Source organism: Eptatretus burgeri, chromosome 11 (genome assembly GCF_056783735.1).
Source record: "Eptatretus burgeri isolate ZD-2024b chromosome 11, Ebu_testis_v1, whole genome shotgun sequence".
In the NCBI taxonomy this organism is placed as follows: Eukaryota; Metazoa; Chordata; class Myxini; order Myxiniformes; family Myxinidae; genus Eptatretus; species Eptatretus burgeri.
In genome coordinates this window covers 42,269,357-42,285,590 of record NC_140971.1, presented here as the reverse complement: position 1 = coordinate 42,285,590, position 16,234 = coordinate 42,269,357, and the positions used below count along the sequence as shown (strand labels likewise).

Genomic DNA, 16,234 nt, shown 5'->3' with positions numbered 1-16,234 from the left:
GTTGTTAATTTAATGAACATGGCAAATTTACCATGAGAACAGGCTGTAAATCAGAGCCAATGCCAGTGAATTAGTGGGAATTTAAAGTTTCTTTGTTGCACTCTTTTCATGGGATTTTCTATGATTGATAAAAGCAACAAATTAAATTTTGTTTTAGAAAAAAAGAAGAAAGAGAAGGACTGACAAAAAGGTGTAAAAGGAAAAGAAAATGAAAGTCGTGGAAAATATTGACTTGTGCGGGGGTGGGGGGTTGGGGGTGTGAATAAGAAAACAAAAGAAACTTGCAAGGAATAAAGTCAATGGAGTTGATAAAACATTTGATATCATCTGCACAGAATGAAAATAATTAACACTTTTGCGTGAATAAAAGATTACAGGTTCGTGGCGGAATCCCAACTGAGTAGTTGTATGAAGAATATAATAAAAAAAAATCAATTTTATTGTAGAAATACATTACAGAGAACCGAAGCATACCTGAAGAGCTTGAGAAAATGCACCTTTCCTTCTTTACGTATCTCATACTTGGGCAGACCGCACAGTCGGTCTAATTGTTCATCGTCTTTGTACCACAAGACCTCTGGTTCAGGGTGTCCTGTCGGAATTTAGGCCAAGTGTGAATTTGATAAAGCAAGAGGTGTGTGTTAGCATTTCATTCACCAAACCTTGAAGCATCTATCTATTCCAGCCGCAGTGCAAAAATTATTTATACAATTTCTCAGGCTCATGGAGGAGATGATAGAGATTCTGGACAACACAGGACTTGATGTCAGACATGCAGGGCCATTGACCTTGGGGGAATTTAATTTATGGAACACACTGGATCCCTGCGCAGATTTAAGGAGAACAATCTCTCCCAATAGGGTGCCAACCCACAGGGTTTGTTCATGCTCTATCCTCTAAATGCTGAGCATCAAGAGAAGAAGCAGCACTGGCAGGCTAAATTACCATGTCTTACCCTTATCAGTCGACTTTAAAAATAAACTCCTCCATGCAGAATCATTTTGATGAGAGTCTGAATCGTAATTATTGCTCCACCTTACATCTGCCTTCCCTTCCTCACCTCATGCTGTCTTCACTTCCCCTACACCTCCTTGCTCCACCTCCCTCCTCTCTTTCTCCCTCCACCTCCTCACTCTCCCCCACTCCTCTCTTTGTCCCCCTCTTTTTCTCACCCTCTTTGTATTCCCATTAGCAAAGTGACAGGTGGTATTTGCTAGTTTGAAATAATTAAGCAAAGGAATGTGGCATTCCTGTGTAAAATGTGGTATTGTATAATGCTGAGCAAATTGCATTACCAATTTTAGATTATATTAAGTATTAACGGTCACGTGATGAATGACAGCCAATCAAATACTAAATATATCAAGATTATCACACATAACACTTATCACTGAGTGTGGTGAGAGATGAGTGCAGCTCACCGCTTATGGTACATGTAAACTTCACATCCGTGTTCTCACTGATCGAACGAGATGCAAGGCCACCATTAAATATGGGAGAGGTTTCTTCTGCCAGCTGCTTACGAATGAGGAACAAAGTGTACCTGCCATGAGGGATGGATGAAAAACTCTGATTCATTTATCATGTGAAACAATCAATTTCGTTCACTTCTTAGCTGTTACACTAACCTCACAATATAGATTGGTGAGTCACATTACTGCCTTGGGCTTGAGTCAAGTGATTTGGACTTTGATTTGCTGCTAAATAACTCACCTGCTGTCAGAGTTCAGTATCCCATCATGAGGTCCTTCATCCAGAGATATTTTGCTACCTGTCCAGTCCCCATTCTGCATTCCATTCACCTGCAGGGTCTTTCGTGACCCCATCCCTTAGTTTTGTGCCTTCCTGTTTTAAAGAAAAACCTGCAACATCAGAGAAATGCACAAGAAAAATATATTTTGAAAACTATTGAAAAAAAAAATTGCTTGTGAGTAAGATTATTATCAGCTCAATGGGTGAAATCAACAGTACGTTGATTGAGATATGCTAACCATCGTGGGAAACGAGGAGAAGTCGATGTTTCGGTTGTTGGACGATCTTCCAACTTTTGATTTCTCAACTCACTCCATTTGACCTGTGAACCCTGATACCCCTGCCCCTTCCTCAATCCCTGATGCCATTTTAAGTCCCCCCATTCCATCTGCATGTATGCGCATATATTTAAACAAGTTGGATCACCCAATTAAGATCACCAAATCAAGGTTATGTAGACTTCAGGAAAATATCAAGAACATTGTTGTTTACACTTGTAGCAAAAATGTGCGGGATTGCAATACAGAAAGGATGGCCCGATTTCGTTGTTTGAGGTCATAGATGATCGTGCGGCCACTCATTAGACTCTATGTAGTCCCGTGAAGAGTAAGGACCCTTTGTATATTACTTTCCATTATATATACGAAAACAAATACTTAAATGCAATTGTTTTGATTCCTGACAGAGCATCGAGCTTTTTGAAAGTGCAGGTGCAATCCAAGCTAAGTCCCTCTCTCTGCCAAGGGGGGCACGCTCGACGTATGCCACTGAGAAGCCAAAGCACAAAATTATATTTCCATTATATAATAAGCACAAATCACAATTATTATGCCAAAGCAATTGCATTTCACAGAATTATAAAAAATTATATGCTAACAGCTTATGAGCCTGGTGTGGCTCAGTGGTTAAGGCGGTGGCTTGGGATCCTTGGGGTCCTGAGTTCGAGCCCCGCTGGCCACTGAGTTAGCATCAGGGGGGTTGACTCAGCCTGTCATCCTTCCGAAGGTCGGCAAAATGAGCACCAGTATGCTGGTAATTATCCCTGCAGGGTCGAAGGTGACTAAAGGGTTGGTGGCAGGAAGGGCATCCGGCCGTAAAAACATTGCCACAAGAAAGGGTACCATGATTGGAGCCCGCAAAAATCACTGAGTGATGCTTTCCGACCGCTATGCTTGATGAATGAAGCTGAGCTAACCATGGGCAAGCTGTCGTGCCAATTGTTTATCACCCCTCTTCCATTCTTACCTACTCCCGATCCTTCCACTCTCATCAAGTGGTTATATAGTGTAGTATTTATATAGTTATATAGTGTAGTATAGGTTATATAGTGCACACACTGCGGTGTGCGGGAGTAATGCTGCGATTTAATTGCCCCCCCCCCCCGCCTGTACATCTGAAGACACGACTATCCCTGCTCAGGGATAAAGGCTTTCAAATGGTGATGATGATGCTAACAGCTTGACCCAACATTCAGCGTATTATCTCCGAAGAACATTTGCCTCTTCGACCATGCACAAAATGATATTTCTATATTTTTTTTTACATCAATTTCATAAATAATTGATAGTTTTCATTGTGACGTTGATCTTCTGCATATGAAAAGAATGCATTTCAGTAAATTTTGGGAAAATTAGCCCAGGGGTTTGGAAACATACAAGGAACAAACAAACACAGACTTGCTCATATATATATATATATATATATATATATATATATATATATATATATATATATATATATATATATATATATATATATATATATATATATACACATCTTCTTCTTCTTCTTTCGGCTGCTCCCGTTAGGGGTCGCCACAGCGGATCATCCGTATGATCCGCATAGTGATTTGGCACATGTTTTACGGCGGATGCCATTCCTGACGCAACCCTGATCGCCTCTTACGACACAGGGATATGGTACACCTATTTTAACCGGGGTATACACCGGCCCAGTATACTGGTACTCATTTCGCCGACCTCGGAAGGATGACAGGCTGAGTCAACCCCCTGGTGTATTAATTCAGTGACCCAACGGGGCTTGAACTCAGGACCTTTTGGATCCCAAGCCGCTGCCCTAACCACTGCGCCAACACCAGGTGTGTGTATATATATATATATATATATATATATATATATATATATATATATATATATATATATATATTAAGCTCACTTTTTGTTTAGTTGAGTGGGTTTTTAGAATAGTACTCGCCTGTCATTTATACCATTTTGAAATTTACATTCATGGGCGATTGAAATTATGCTACTCAAGCACGTGAGTAATGCTGCGATTTAATTTTTTGCACTGCACAACATGAAAACATGTTCGCGATAACACCTGGATGCTGGCTAGATTACCTTCCCTCTCCCTAAGTTCCCAGAAACCCTCCATCTTAGCATTGTGCATATTGTGAAGTGTTTCCCACTTTGCATTTAAATTGTGCGGCTGCAATAAATGTAACCCTTGCAATCATGACTGGAAAGCATCCATGGAGTTGCACGGTTGGTAGTTCGAGCAAAAAAGACAGGAGGGCAGTCAGTATTGAAGTAAAAATGGATGTTCTAGGATTATGAAAGAGGTGATTGAACAGCTGATATGAAGGGTGTGCTAGACTTTAGTGAGTCCACATTGTGAAGAATAAAAAATAGTGCAGAAAAGTTAGAAGAAAGTGCTAAATGTGGAACCTCAGTGAGTACAACCAAGATATATGCTAGAAGTTGTATTATGGAAAAAATGAAGCGTATGCTCAGCTCGTGGATTGAACACCAAAACCAAGAGAACGTGCCCATCAGCATGCTTGTGAAGCAAGCAAAGGCCAGGACCATTTATAAAGACCTAATTAGTGATGAAGGTGAAGTAAAGCCATTTAACGCTGGCACTGGGTGGTTTTCAAACTCTCAGAGGCGTTACAATGAAACGGAAGACCAAGAAGGAACTCAAATTAAATCAAAGAAGTAAAGAGCAAAGATGGAGTCATTAGGAGGAATCTGAGTAGAATTCAGGTTTCAGCCATTACTCCTCTACCCTCAAACCCATCCAGGTGCAGCCAAGTGAGCCTTGTATAAAAAAAAAATTGTGCAATAATTCACTTCTCCTTCAAGAGATATATCATGAAAGAGAGGAAAGAGAAGAAAAGCAAGCATTAGAATGAATAAAGAGAATTGTGAAAAAAAAATGAGAAAGAAATGTGAAAGGAACAAAGAATAAGATGTCAGAAAGAACCTGGACAAATAGATTTCAGCAGTTACTCCCCAGGCTCAAACACAGCAACATGTACAAACTGCCAGATGTCCATCAGTGGGGAAGCATAGTCCACACAGCATCAGGATATCATACAAACAGCAGGATATGGTCTGTCTGTCTGTCTGTCCAAACGTTACAACTGCCTAGATTGAGCTATGCTAACTACTGAGGTATTCAAAATTCTCATCCTCCTCGAAAATGCCCCAGGTCATCCACCATCCATCCATGACCTGATCGAAAACATTAAGGTGGTGTTTCTTCCACCCAACACGACATCTCTAATCCAACCAATGGACCAGGGAGTGATTGCTACATTCAAGGCGCATTATCTCTGACGAACATTTGCAAACCTGGTGAAATCAACTGATACTGATCAGATGACTGTAAAGGAATTCTGGAAGTCCTTTACAATAAGAGATGCTCTATGTATGCGTTGAGGAGTCTTGGAAAAAAGTCACCCGCTCCTGTATGAATGGTGTATGGGGGAAACTTTGCCTTCAATTTGTTCATGGCTTCAAGGGTTTCAGCATGAATAATGATTTGTCCAAAGTATGACGTAACATCGCCGAAATGGCCAAGACTGTCGGCTTTGATGCGGTGGAGGAGGGTGATGTAAAGGAGTTGCTATACCTCTCAAATGAGGACCTTATAATGCTGCAGAAGGAACGCAAGGTGAAGGAGTCGGAGGCAGAAAGTGAAGAGATTGAGCCACTGCATACTCTCACTTGTAAAAGAATGATGGAGGCTTGCCGCCTCATCAATATGGGTCTCGCCATCTTCGACAAAGATGACCCCAACACAGAATGCAGCTTATGTGTGGCCTGAAATGTCCAAGAGGAACTCAGCTGCTATAAGTTAATTCAAAAATAAAAGAAGATTAAGGCAGCTCAGAAGTCTTTGTTTTATGTTTTTTTCAAAAAAAGGAAGGGAAACAACATCCAAAGCACGATGCCAGTGAGCCCTCAACATCTTATGGTCAAAGAGCTAAACCGAATCTCACACACTCTCCAATTGTACCTCCATCACCATCATCAACATCACCATCTTCACCAAGGTCATCTGACCAAATGATCCCCCTCCTCGAAAACTCCTCCGCTCTCTTCCCTTCCACCACTTCTCGCAACAACAAGACATCAGCAGCTGCAGCTAACTTCGTGTCAACATCCCCTCTATTTCATTTTCCTATTTTTAGTTGTTAGAATTTATTAAATGCAACAGTCGGCTGTATATTTATTTTAAAGAAATTTTTCATTGTTTATATCTTAAACATTATAATTTAAATAAAAGAAACCACTGTTATAGTAAAAATAGGACAATAAAAATGAGGATTTACGCAGCACTTCCCTTAACATTATTTCTTATGGGAAATTTAGTTTTAATATACACGGTTTTCATTGACACGACTATCTTCAAGAACACAATTAGGCATAAATCAAGAGGTTGATATATATATATATATATATATATATATATATATATATATATATATATATATATATATATCTTCTTCTTCTTCTTTTGGCTGCTCCTGTTAGGGGTCGCCACAGCGGATCGTCCGTTATGATCCGCATACTGATTTGGCACAGGTTTTATGCCGGATGCCCTTCCTGACGCAACCCTGGTCGCCTCTTACGACACAGGGATAAGGATTGGGTTTCGCCATGATTCTGGGCTGCCCTACACCCTCTCATAGCGCGGCCCAGCGCAGAGCTCCCATCCTCAAGCGATCCTCCAACCCAAGCCTCCGAGTAGCCGGATTACAGGCGCACGCCACTACGCCCAGTATATACACACATATACATATATATATATATATATATATATATATATATATATATATATATATATATACATATATCCATATATACATATATATTACGAAAACTCTCATCTTGTGTATATGTATGCATATATATGTATGTATGTTCCTGAACTACAGCCAAAACGGTACACGAGAGTGCAAAAATTTTAGGGCTACCTTACTCACCATTCTCTTGCGGTGTGCAGTATCAAGTTTCGTTAAAATCGGGCAACAAAAAAAAATTATTAAAAAATAAATTTCCGATTCAGTCAAATACTCTTCAGGAGAATTTGATCAATGCAAACAACCTCAGCAGTATAGTTGTCTGGAGCTATCTTTTTTTTTTTCTTGAAATGATTTATTTTAAAATCTCAAACATTTAGTATAGACAAAGAACGATTTATTTTTAAGCATAAAATAAACCACCATTTTGATCTAATACTTCCGTGTTCATTAATAAATATAATTGTGTTTGGAAGATTACGCACAATAATTTCTTCGATTTTCTTTTCTCTGTTTGTTTCACATTGACGCGCAATATCAAGTTTCGTTCAAATCGGACAACGAAAAAAATTATTGAAAAATCAAATTCCCTATTCAGTCAAGTACTCTTTGGGAGTATTTGATCAATGCAAACAACCTCAGTGGTATAGTTCGCTGGAACTATCTTTTTGTTTTTTTTGAAATGATTTTTTTTTATCAACCGCTGTCACAACGGGAACCAAACGGGTTCACGGGTCATCTAGTATATATTATAAATGATTTACGGCTTATAACAGAGCTGGCTTGTATGAGCAGACGAGCATGAAGGCCAAAGACATTGGTAGACATCAGTGTACTTCCACAACAGACAATGGACAAACATAGGGTATGCTGGGATTTGAACCTGTGTTTCCTACATCATCAGCCAGTGGTTTTGACAGGGGTACAAAGAGGCTCGGGAAACATCACCTACATGAGACAAAATTGGACTTGGAGACTCGTGATTTTATTCAGAAGAAGCAATTGGTTCACGTCTGTCTGTCTGTCTCTCTGTCTATCTGTCGACAAACACCAGTTTACGTTTGAGGAGTGTTAACACATATTTCACTATATATTTTCACCATGTTGAAACTATATATTTCACCATCATGGATTAGTGTTCACAACCTCAAAAGCACAAGGATGTGTTATTTGATCCAACTTGGACTGTATTTTCCAGTGTGGCCAACCATGTGGGGTATCGTTAACATCTACAAGCAAGCATAAACAACACCACCTTGCACATCTTGTTTGTTTCTTTGTTTGTTCATTACTCAGGGTATTGCAACCTAATGTGAATGTTTTAACCCCTAAATTGAGAATAAAGTAAAGGGAACTTGTGATTATGTGGTTACCCTGCTTACAATTGTAAAGGGATCATCCATTTACAATTTGGAACCCAATTCATGTGACTAATTATTTAATGAACTCAAAGCTCAACATGGTTACAAACCAGGGAAGCTCACTTACCCCAAAGTTAAAGTTTGGCTCACAAGTAGATATTCATTCAGGCTACCAAAAGGTCAATTCTACTGCAAAAGAACATCCACTCTCAAGATGAGGTGCTGCTGAATCAGTCTTATGACAAGGAATACACGAGGTCAGAAGTTGACAACCAAAATAAGAAAAGCCATTTTTCAAATTCGGCAAAAATATAACATTTTAAGAGCTGCAATCTATATTAACGAGATGGTACTTATCACCGAGAGAGTTCATAGAACATGATACCTCATGTCGCGTTCAGGTTTACGCTTAAATTTTAATAAAATAATATTTTAAAAGATCGTTTATAAATATCTGGAAGTTTACTTGTATAGCCATATTGGCAGAGGCTTCTTCACCCTGATACTGGCCCTCTCACATGCCACACCCTCTCATGCTATATATCAATATATGTATATCATTGTTCTTGGAAGTATTAAGAAGGTGATTTGTGTTCTCCAGTGTTCAAGTATATAATTCTATTTAAATATAGGTTTAAAATTATATAAGTAAATTGATTCTGGGGTTTACTACCATTTTACCCAGAGTTTATTACATCACCCTATCTAACACATTACATTAGTTCTTCGTGCCTGTTGTTTGTGTCCTTCCATCCTTAAAAACAGTTAAGTTTCCTGTTTGGAACTATTTTCAATTTTGTTTGACTGCCAGACAGGCAGAGTATAAATATTATCTCACTCCTCTCCACGCATGTACGATTTTCATCCAATTGACTTGAAATTTGAAGAGGATTTGCATATCGTGTCACTGAATTGGGAAACCAATTACTTTTAAGCTCTAAAGGTCAAATGTCAACTCAAGGCCAACGTCTAAAATCATCAATTTTCAACTGAAAAATTGACAATTTACATTTTATTAACTTGTTGGTTGAACAAGATTTGCATCGTCCATCACTGAATTGGGAAAGCAACTATTTTTGAGGTTAAAAGGTCAATGGTCATCTCAAGGTCAAACTTCAAAAAATCATCAAATTTCATCTGAAAAATCTTCAATTTTTATCCAATTAACCTGAGAATTAAACAGCAATTGCATAGTGCATGACTGAATTTATAAACAATCTATTTTTAAGGCCAAAAGGGCAAAGGTCAACTCAAGGTCAAACTTGTAAAATCATCAATTTCAATCTAAAAAAAGAATCCATTTTCATCCAATTGACCTGAGCTTTGATTAATATTGTCAATTTTAATCTGAATAAAAATGGACAATTTGATGTATCTATGCAATCTTTGGAGAGGGGGTGGATTTTTCAAGTATCGTGTTCTGCATGGTCTTTTTCTTGTTTGTTTGTTTACCCGCACAGAGCATTCGTGTTTTTCTCCATAACCGATTGTTGGATTGAGACGAAATTTTCACCATATGAGTTACAACTCATGTAGAATGTTCTAATGATAATTATAACGTCATAGGTCATGTGGTGTTACAGCCATGTTGGAAAACGGAAAAAAAAATTGGATCTCTATCTCTGAAACCGCACCAAGGAAAAAATTGAAACTTGGTACATAGCAAGTACTTTTCATGGGGAATGTGATTTTTTTAATGATGTCATAGGTGCCTTCATTATGACACCATAATTGCACATGTAGAATGCTGCATCTGATCAGTATGAAAAATTTTGAGGGTCATCTAGGGATAAAATAATCCACATAAAAAAATTGATGATGTCATCAGTCACATGATTCAACAGCCATGTTGTTTAAAAAAATAAAAACCTTCAAAAACTTCTTCTCTGAAGTGGCTGATCAGATCGAGGTGAGACTTTACAGATATGACCACCAATGCATGAGGAACAAAAGGGTGACAATATGATGTCGTAGGTTAAATGGTTTGGCAGCCATATTGTATTTACCCTAAAATCTATTTTAATTATAATCTTCTCCAGAACGGCTGGACGGATCGAGGGGAAACTTCAAATAAATGGCCCCAAAGCCTTGTGTGTACAAGTTGTTAAGGAATAATTGATGTCACATGGTTTGGCAGCCATTTTGGATTGAAGAAAATATTAAATAATGTTTTCTCTGGAACCACTAAATCAACCAACATGAAACTTCACAATCATAATCTAGTTTTGATGGGGAAGACAAGTTTTAAATTTCAACTTCATTGAACACATGGTCTGGCAGCCAGAATTTAAATTTTTTTTGCTCTGGGCAATTTTTCTTTTATTATTATTATTATTATTATTATTATTATTATTATTATTATTTTGAATAAGGCTCACTTGGCTATGCCTGGGTGGGTTTGAGGGAAGAGGAGTAGCAGCTGAAATGTGATTCCTATGCAGGTTCCTCCTGATGACTTCATCTTTGCTTTTTGCTTGTTTGGGTTCCTTCTGATTACTCCAATGCAGGACTGCACCTACTTGGTCTTCCGCCGTTTCATTTGAATTCAATTAATTTTAATCCCATTCTAAACACCACACAAAACAAGTTCTGGAAGGGTCTGCACAGTCTGATTGCTCTTTCCAGTTTGTATTTGGGTTAGAGTCAACTTGATGATGACATGTATGTAGCTATTTAGAATTATAAATAATAAAATATATTACTTTTAGAGGATGTGCCTTTTTTTCGCCCACTCTCCTCAGATATAAAAAATACTTTTTATTCATTGGTCTTTCTTTAAGGTACAGTATTGATATAACAGACGTTGTGGCGTAAAGGGTATTAGTGTCTGCTATCATTCTCAGAAGTAGGTTGTGCGAACCACGGCTGAGTCATACCAAAGACTAAAAATGGGACATGCTGCTTCCTTGCTTGATGCTTACCATTTAAAAAGGACAGAGCACAGACAATCACCCATAGGTTGGAAACCATTGCACAGGCTTTGATTGACCCTAACGACCTCCACCTGTGTTGAAGTTCCTTGAAAGGAAACTCATATAACACAACATTCTGATAAAATTGCTTGTTTGCCCACATTTGTTGCCCACATTTGACGATGGCCAAAAGAAGAAACTGCTGTACGGTTCTTCATGTGGAAATTTATTTGTGTGAAAATCTCCTTGGTCATGGACCATTTCACACAATGTATACAAGTGTATGTATGACTCCACCAACACGTGTCGCAGGAGAAGTCACAAACATCAGGAGGCAGGGGCAGTGCACAGCCAACCAGCAGCACATACAAAGCCGAATAACGATTGTAAACAAGCATTATTTACAACCATTGCATTGACGGACCACTTGGGTACTGTAACTTGTCCTTCATTTGTGATGCCCGCTAACTCCATCGTCGAGAGTTGTTGTTTATGTCAAGACTAACAGTACAAAACTGATTCCATTGGGTTATAGAACCTGACGTGACTTTGCTTTGGGTTATTCAATAAGCTGTCCAATTGAAGTACAGTATGTGATAAATCCCCTCTCTCATATTCCACCTGACCCAAAGTTCAATCCTAACTGTTTTGTATGTGTTAATGCCACTGAGCTGAGGTTGCTTTTCAATATCCATTCTGCCCATTGTGAGGCCATTGTGCTTCATACAATCCTCACAATAATTCACGGACGTGTGTGTGTGTGTGTGTGTGTGTGTGTGTGTGTGTGTGTGTGTGTGTGTGTGTGTGTGTGTGTGTGTGTGTCGTGCTACTCCTCCTTCAGTTCTGTGCAGATTATATTTATACTTGCTACATAGGATCAGCATGACCCCAATTAATGTATAGGGGTGTTTTATCTTTACCAGTGGGCTTGGGGAGGTTGGTGGTGGGGGGGGGATAAAAATTAATTTTGTAAATCTGTATTGTAGAGCGCCGCCTCCAGGTGGGAGAGGGTATTACAAGTCTCCACCATTTACAGTACAGTGTTCCTATCCCCACGTTTTCCAGTTTCATGAGGTGTTTTGAATTATAAACAGTTGGTATGTTTTTGCTTCATGAACGTAACCCATGTTATTTTTTTTGGCTATACAGAGTTGTCAGTTGCCTATACACTGCCTAAATAAAGGTACGCGTCAGAAGAACGTGTTGCATGCTTTGAAGAAAATTGCCCGTAGGGCAGGTTCTCTGCTCGTAATGTACAATACAACATATGTCTCACAGGAGGAACAGAGACTGAATCGGACAGCGTAACATCGGTGACCAACTTTGACAGGGAAAGTAATTTGGAGGGTTGAGCATATTTGTCCTGATTTTTTGTGAGGAGGAATGATTCACATATTTGGCCAAATTAGGCAGGGTAGGCCATGGCCTGTACATCTGAAGAACCAAAGTGGGCCTGCATCTGATAGTCAAAATTACCAAAAGTATTTTCTTTTAATAATAGAGTAGAATACTCAGTTACGTCACCATTCAAGACAAAGGCCTTGGGACCAATACTGTGTCCACATCATCCTCACTATAAAATTATCACCTAATCAAATCTGTTTCTGGTGTATGTTCCTCCTCCATCCCTCCCTTACCTTCATTGGCTGCACTGCTGATACCGCACATGAATAGGCTGAATGCCTAAACTCAATGTTTGCATCTAAATCTTGTGTCCGAAACCCATCACTTTCTGTGCCCACCTTACCCAGTCAAACCCAGCTGTTCCTGGACTCTGTGTCCTTTTCTCCTGACAAGGTGGAGAGTTTGCTGTCAAACCTCGACTCGGAATCTGCAACCGGTCCAGACGGCATCAGCCCATGTGTCCTAAAAACCTGCTCTTCTGTTCTTGCTTACCCTCTCTCTGTTCTATTCACCCTCTCATTTGCTCAAGGTCATCTGCCATCTGCTTGGAAATCAGCAAACATCACTTCCCTGCACAAAAAGGTACAAAAAAAGATCCCTGTAACTACAGACCAATCAGCCTTCTTCCAATCATCAGCAAGGTTATTGAATCCATCATCGCTTCAGACATTAAATCCTTCCTCTTCTCCAATGGCTTGATTTCCGATCATCAATTTGGTTTCAGACCAGGTCGCTCGACCCTGGATATGCTGTTTCTGCTCTCCCAACAATGGATGGATGTCCTCAATGCCAGACAGGAAATCAGAGCCATATCCCGAGACATATCACGTGTTTTTGACACAGTCTGGCACCCTGCCCTGCTCACCAAACTCTCTTCCTATGGTATCCAAGGACATCTCCACTCATTGCTCACAAACTTACTCTCCTGTCGCAGCCAACGTGTGGCCCTAAATGGAGTTCTTTCATCCCTTCTTCCTGTTCAGGCTAGAGTTCCTCAAGGTAGTGTTCTGGGCCCTGTTCTTTTTCTGGTTTTCATCAATGATCATTCCGACTCTAAAAAAATCCTCTTTATCGCTTTGCTGATGACTCCACCCTATGCTGTATCATCTGCCATCCCTCAGACCGGCAAGCAGCAGCTTCTTCGCTCACTGCAGATCTGGATAAAATCACAAACTGGTCCAACACGTGGAACATGTCTTTCAATCCAGACAAATCTCACACTCTCACGATGTCTCTCTGAAAGGACCATTTGAAAAAAAAAACCCCATCTACTTTCTCACCAATCATCTGGAAAAAGTCCTTTCATTCAAGCTACTGAGTCTCACTATCTACCATGATATTTTCTGGGAAAGTCACATTTCCAACTTGGCCTCCAAAGCCTGTCACTGACTGGGCATCCTCTGTCGTGCAAAGTACTTCCTCAGCCAATCTGAGCTCCTGACTGCATACAAAGCTTTCGTCTACAGCCTGATGGAGTACTGCTCTCTCCACTCTTGGCTGGTGCTCCTGCCCCTCACCTTTCTCAGTTTCACTCTGTGGAAACCAAGGCATTTAGGATTATTGGTATCTCCCATGGTGAGGCTGTCATTGGGCCTCTCACTCTCTCACGCATACTGGTCGGTGGTCTTTCTGTCTTCTACCGTCTCCTCCCATCTTGCCCCCCCCTGCTCTGTCTGCGACATACCCCCCCCACTCATATTTCCCCAGGGTGCTCAAGGTCCACCAGCAACCCCTTTCTGGGAAAACTACCAAAATCACCAATCACTGCTCACTTTCACTCTTTCATTCCTTTTTTTTTTTCCTGCCTTTGGAATAAACTCCCTCACTCTCTTCAATCCCATTCTTCCCTCCAGATCTTCAAAACAGCTGTTCACCACCACCTCTTATCTTCCCCCATACAAAACCACTGTCTTTTCTACCCCCGTTAATCCACCCCAAACCCACCTCCTTCAAATTCCCTGCCTTCTTTCTTGAAAGTTCCCTGTCATACAAGGTCCTGAAAGTCCCTGTGGTGTCCATCTTGTATACCCCGTGTTCCCCGCCCCATCCGTTTCCCTTCCACAGATCTCCTAACATACATATGTATATATAATCAAACTCTTACCTTAGGAGAACCTAATGCAGAATGGCATGCACAAGAAGACCATGAAACACCGAAGTTCAGAAGAACTAGCATCGAACGGCTTGCAATAATACAATTAAACAACAAAGTTCAGAGGACCTAATGCTCAATACACAAGAACACCATCAAACCCTAAATTTTGTGTGGAAAATCTAACGCCAAATGTTATGCACGAAAACCATCATGTGAGTTGAGATAATCTCACATCAAACAGCATGTAAGAAGAAAATTATACACCAAAGTTCAGAAGACATAATACTGAATGGCATGCAAGAAGACCATCAAACCCTAAAGTATGGAAAACCGAATGTCAAATGGCATACAAGAGGGCAATTAAACACAAAAGTTCAGAGCACCTAAAACTGAATGACATGCAAGAAGACCATCAAACACCGAAGTTCAGAAGACCTAACTCCGAATGGCATGCAACTATAAGACCATCAAACAAACTTGACAAACACATAAACAAGTAGGGCCTGATAAAGCTGGAAACAAATCGCCCTTTTCCTCTCACACTGCTCCATTACCAGTCCCCTGTTGACTTGCCAGTCCAATAAAGTGTGTCCGTCTCAGCTAGTGGATGTTGGGGAACATGCGCTCAAAATACACAGAGCGTCTCGGTTATCCCAGCTTGGCGACCCTGGACAACTGCTTACTCCACCCCACGCCCCCGTCTTCTCTTCCCCTCTGCTGACACTAAGATGCGCACCTCGGGACTATTCCGTCTGTCTCAGTATAATCGCCCCGTTCTGGGTAAAGGAGTTTCGTAAGTCCAGCATATGCACGTACCCCTTGGCCGGGTGTACTCCGGCACTCTCTCAACGGTATATTATCTGTTGGCAATGGGCGCCCACCTCAACCTGGTGTCCGATGGGAGAAAGGCGGCGAGAGAAGATGAAAGGATCCACCGTTGGAGCGAAGCAAATGGAATATAAGAAAGGAAAGAAAGGAGGAGTGTGGTAGTGGTCGTGGTGTGGGATGGAGGGGTTATGGATGGCGACAAGGTATCTATTTCGGTCCCAAGTTGTTCATGTCTGTGGTATGGGAGGGATGTCGAGTGCGGGGGTGGTTTCGACCGAGAAGTCGTGTGATACAGGAGAGGGTTGTTTGGTTCTTGACAAATATTTTGACTTCAGGAGCTGTTACCACTCTGTGATCTTGATTGAATTTGTGGGATATTTAGACGAAAAGGCTTGTCGGTGTTCGACAAACGAAAATGTGCTGGGCAAGAATGGTGGTGCAGTGTGCGAAGTTGTCAGTCTCGCATTCCCTCCAAGGGTAGACCATCTTGAGACAATCATTTAAATTTTAATCCACAAAACTTTGGGTCGTTTTCCATTTCACCTTTCTCAATTATTGTGATGTGAGGGGTCCTGATGACCTTGGGAAAGCCATATTTGCTATTAATGGCAATAAAACAAAAACTGGTTGTATCGTTGTTTGGAAGACCCATATGAATAAAATGAAGGCACCATCATGGTGTCGGTCCACAACCAGGCAAGTTCCTGATTTTCGGCAATTGAGGAGTGAAAGAGTCTGAATTGATGAGTTGCTCTTGCTCCACCCACCGGTCGGTTGCCCTGGGGGTTGTTTTGTGTGATAGGGTGACGTCACTTGTTCACGACGTATTAAT

At 40.5% G+C, this 16,234-nt stretch overlaps 1 protein-coding gene and 1 pseudogene across 4 annotated transcripts in view; both read right to left on the bottom strand.

Moving 5' to 3' along the window:
• Positions 1-15,599, bottom strand: part of LOC147016941 (alpha-protein kinase 3-like) — a 66,764-nt gene extending 51,165 nt beyond the window's left edge. For 2 of the 4 annotated variants that reach the window (XM_085846188.1, XM_085846191.1), the window contains exons 1-4: positions 15,456-15,599; positions 1,714-1,862; positions 1,422-1,543; positions 475-592 (exon numbers count right to left, since the gene is read on the bottom strand). In XM_085846188.1, the coding sequence (XP_085702314.1) occupies positions 475-592; positions 1,422-1,543; positions 1,714-1,826 (353 nt within the window). In that variant the 5' untranslated portion in view covers positions 1,827-1,862; positions 15,456-15,599. Of the gene's footprint in view, positions 1-474; positions 593-1,421; positions 1,544-1,713; positions 1,863-15,128; positions 15,297-15,455 lie in introns of those variants that run through there. The other 2 variants (XM_085846190.1, XM_085846189.1) reach the window with 2 other exon arrangements.
• On the bottom strand, positions 6,642-6,782 carry LOC147016942 (signal recognition particle RNA; annotated as a pseudogene).
• Positions 15,600-16,234: the final 635 nt, after the last annotated feature.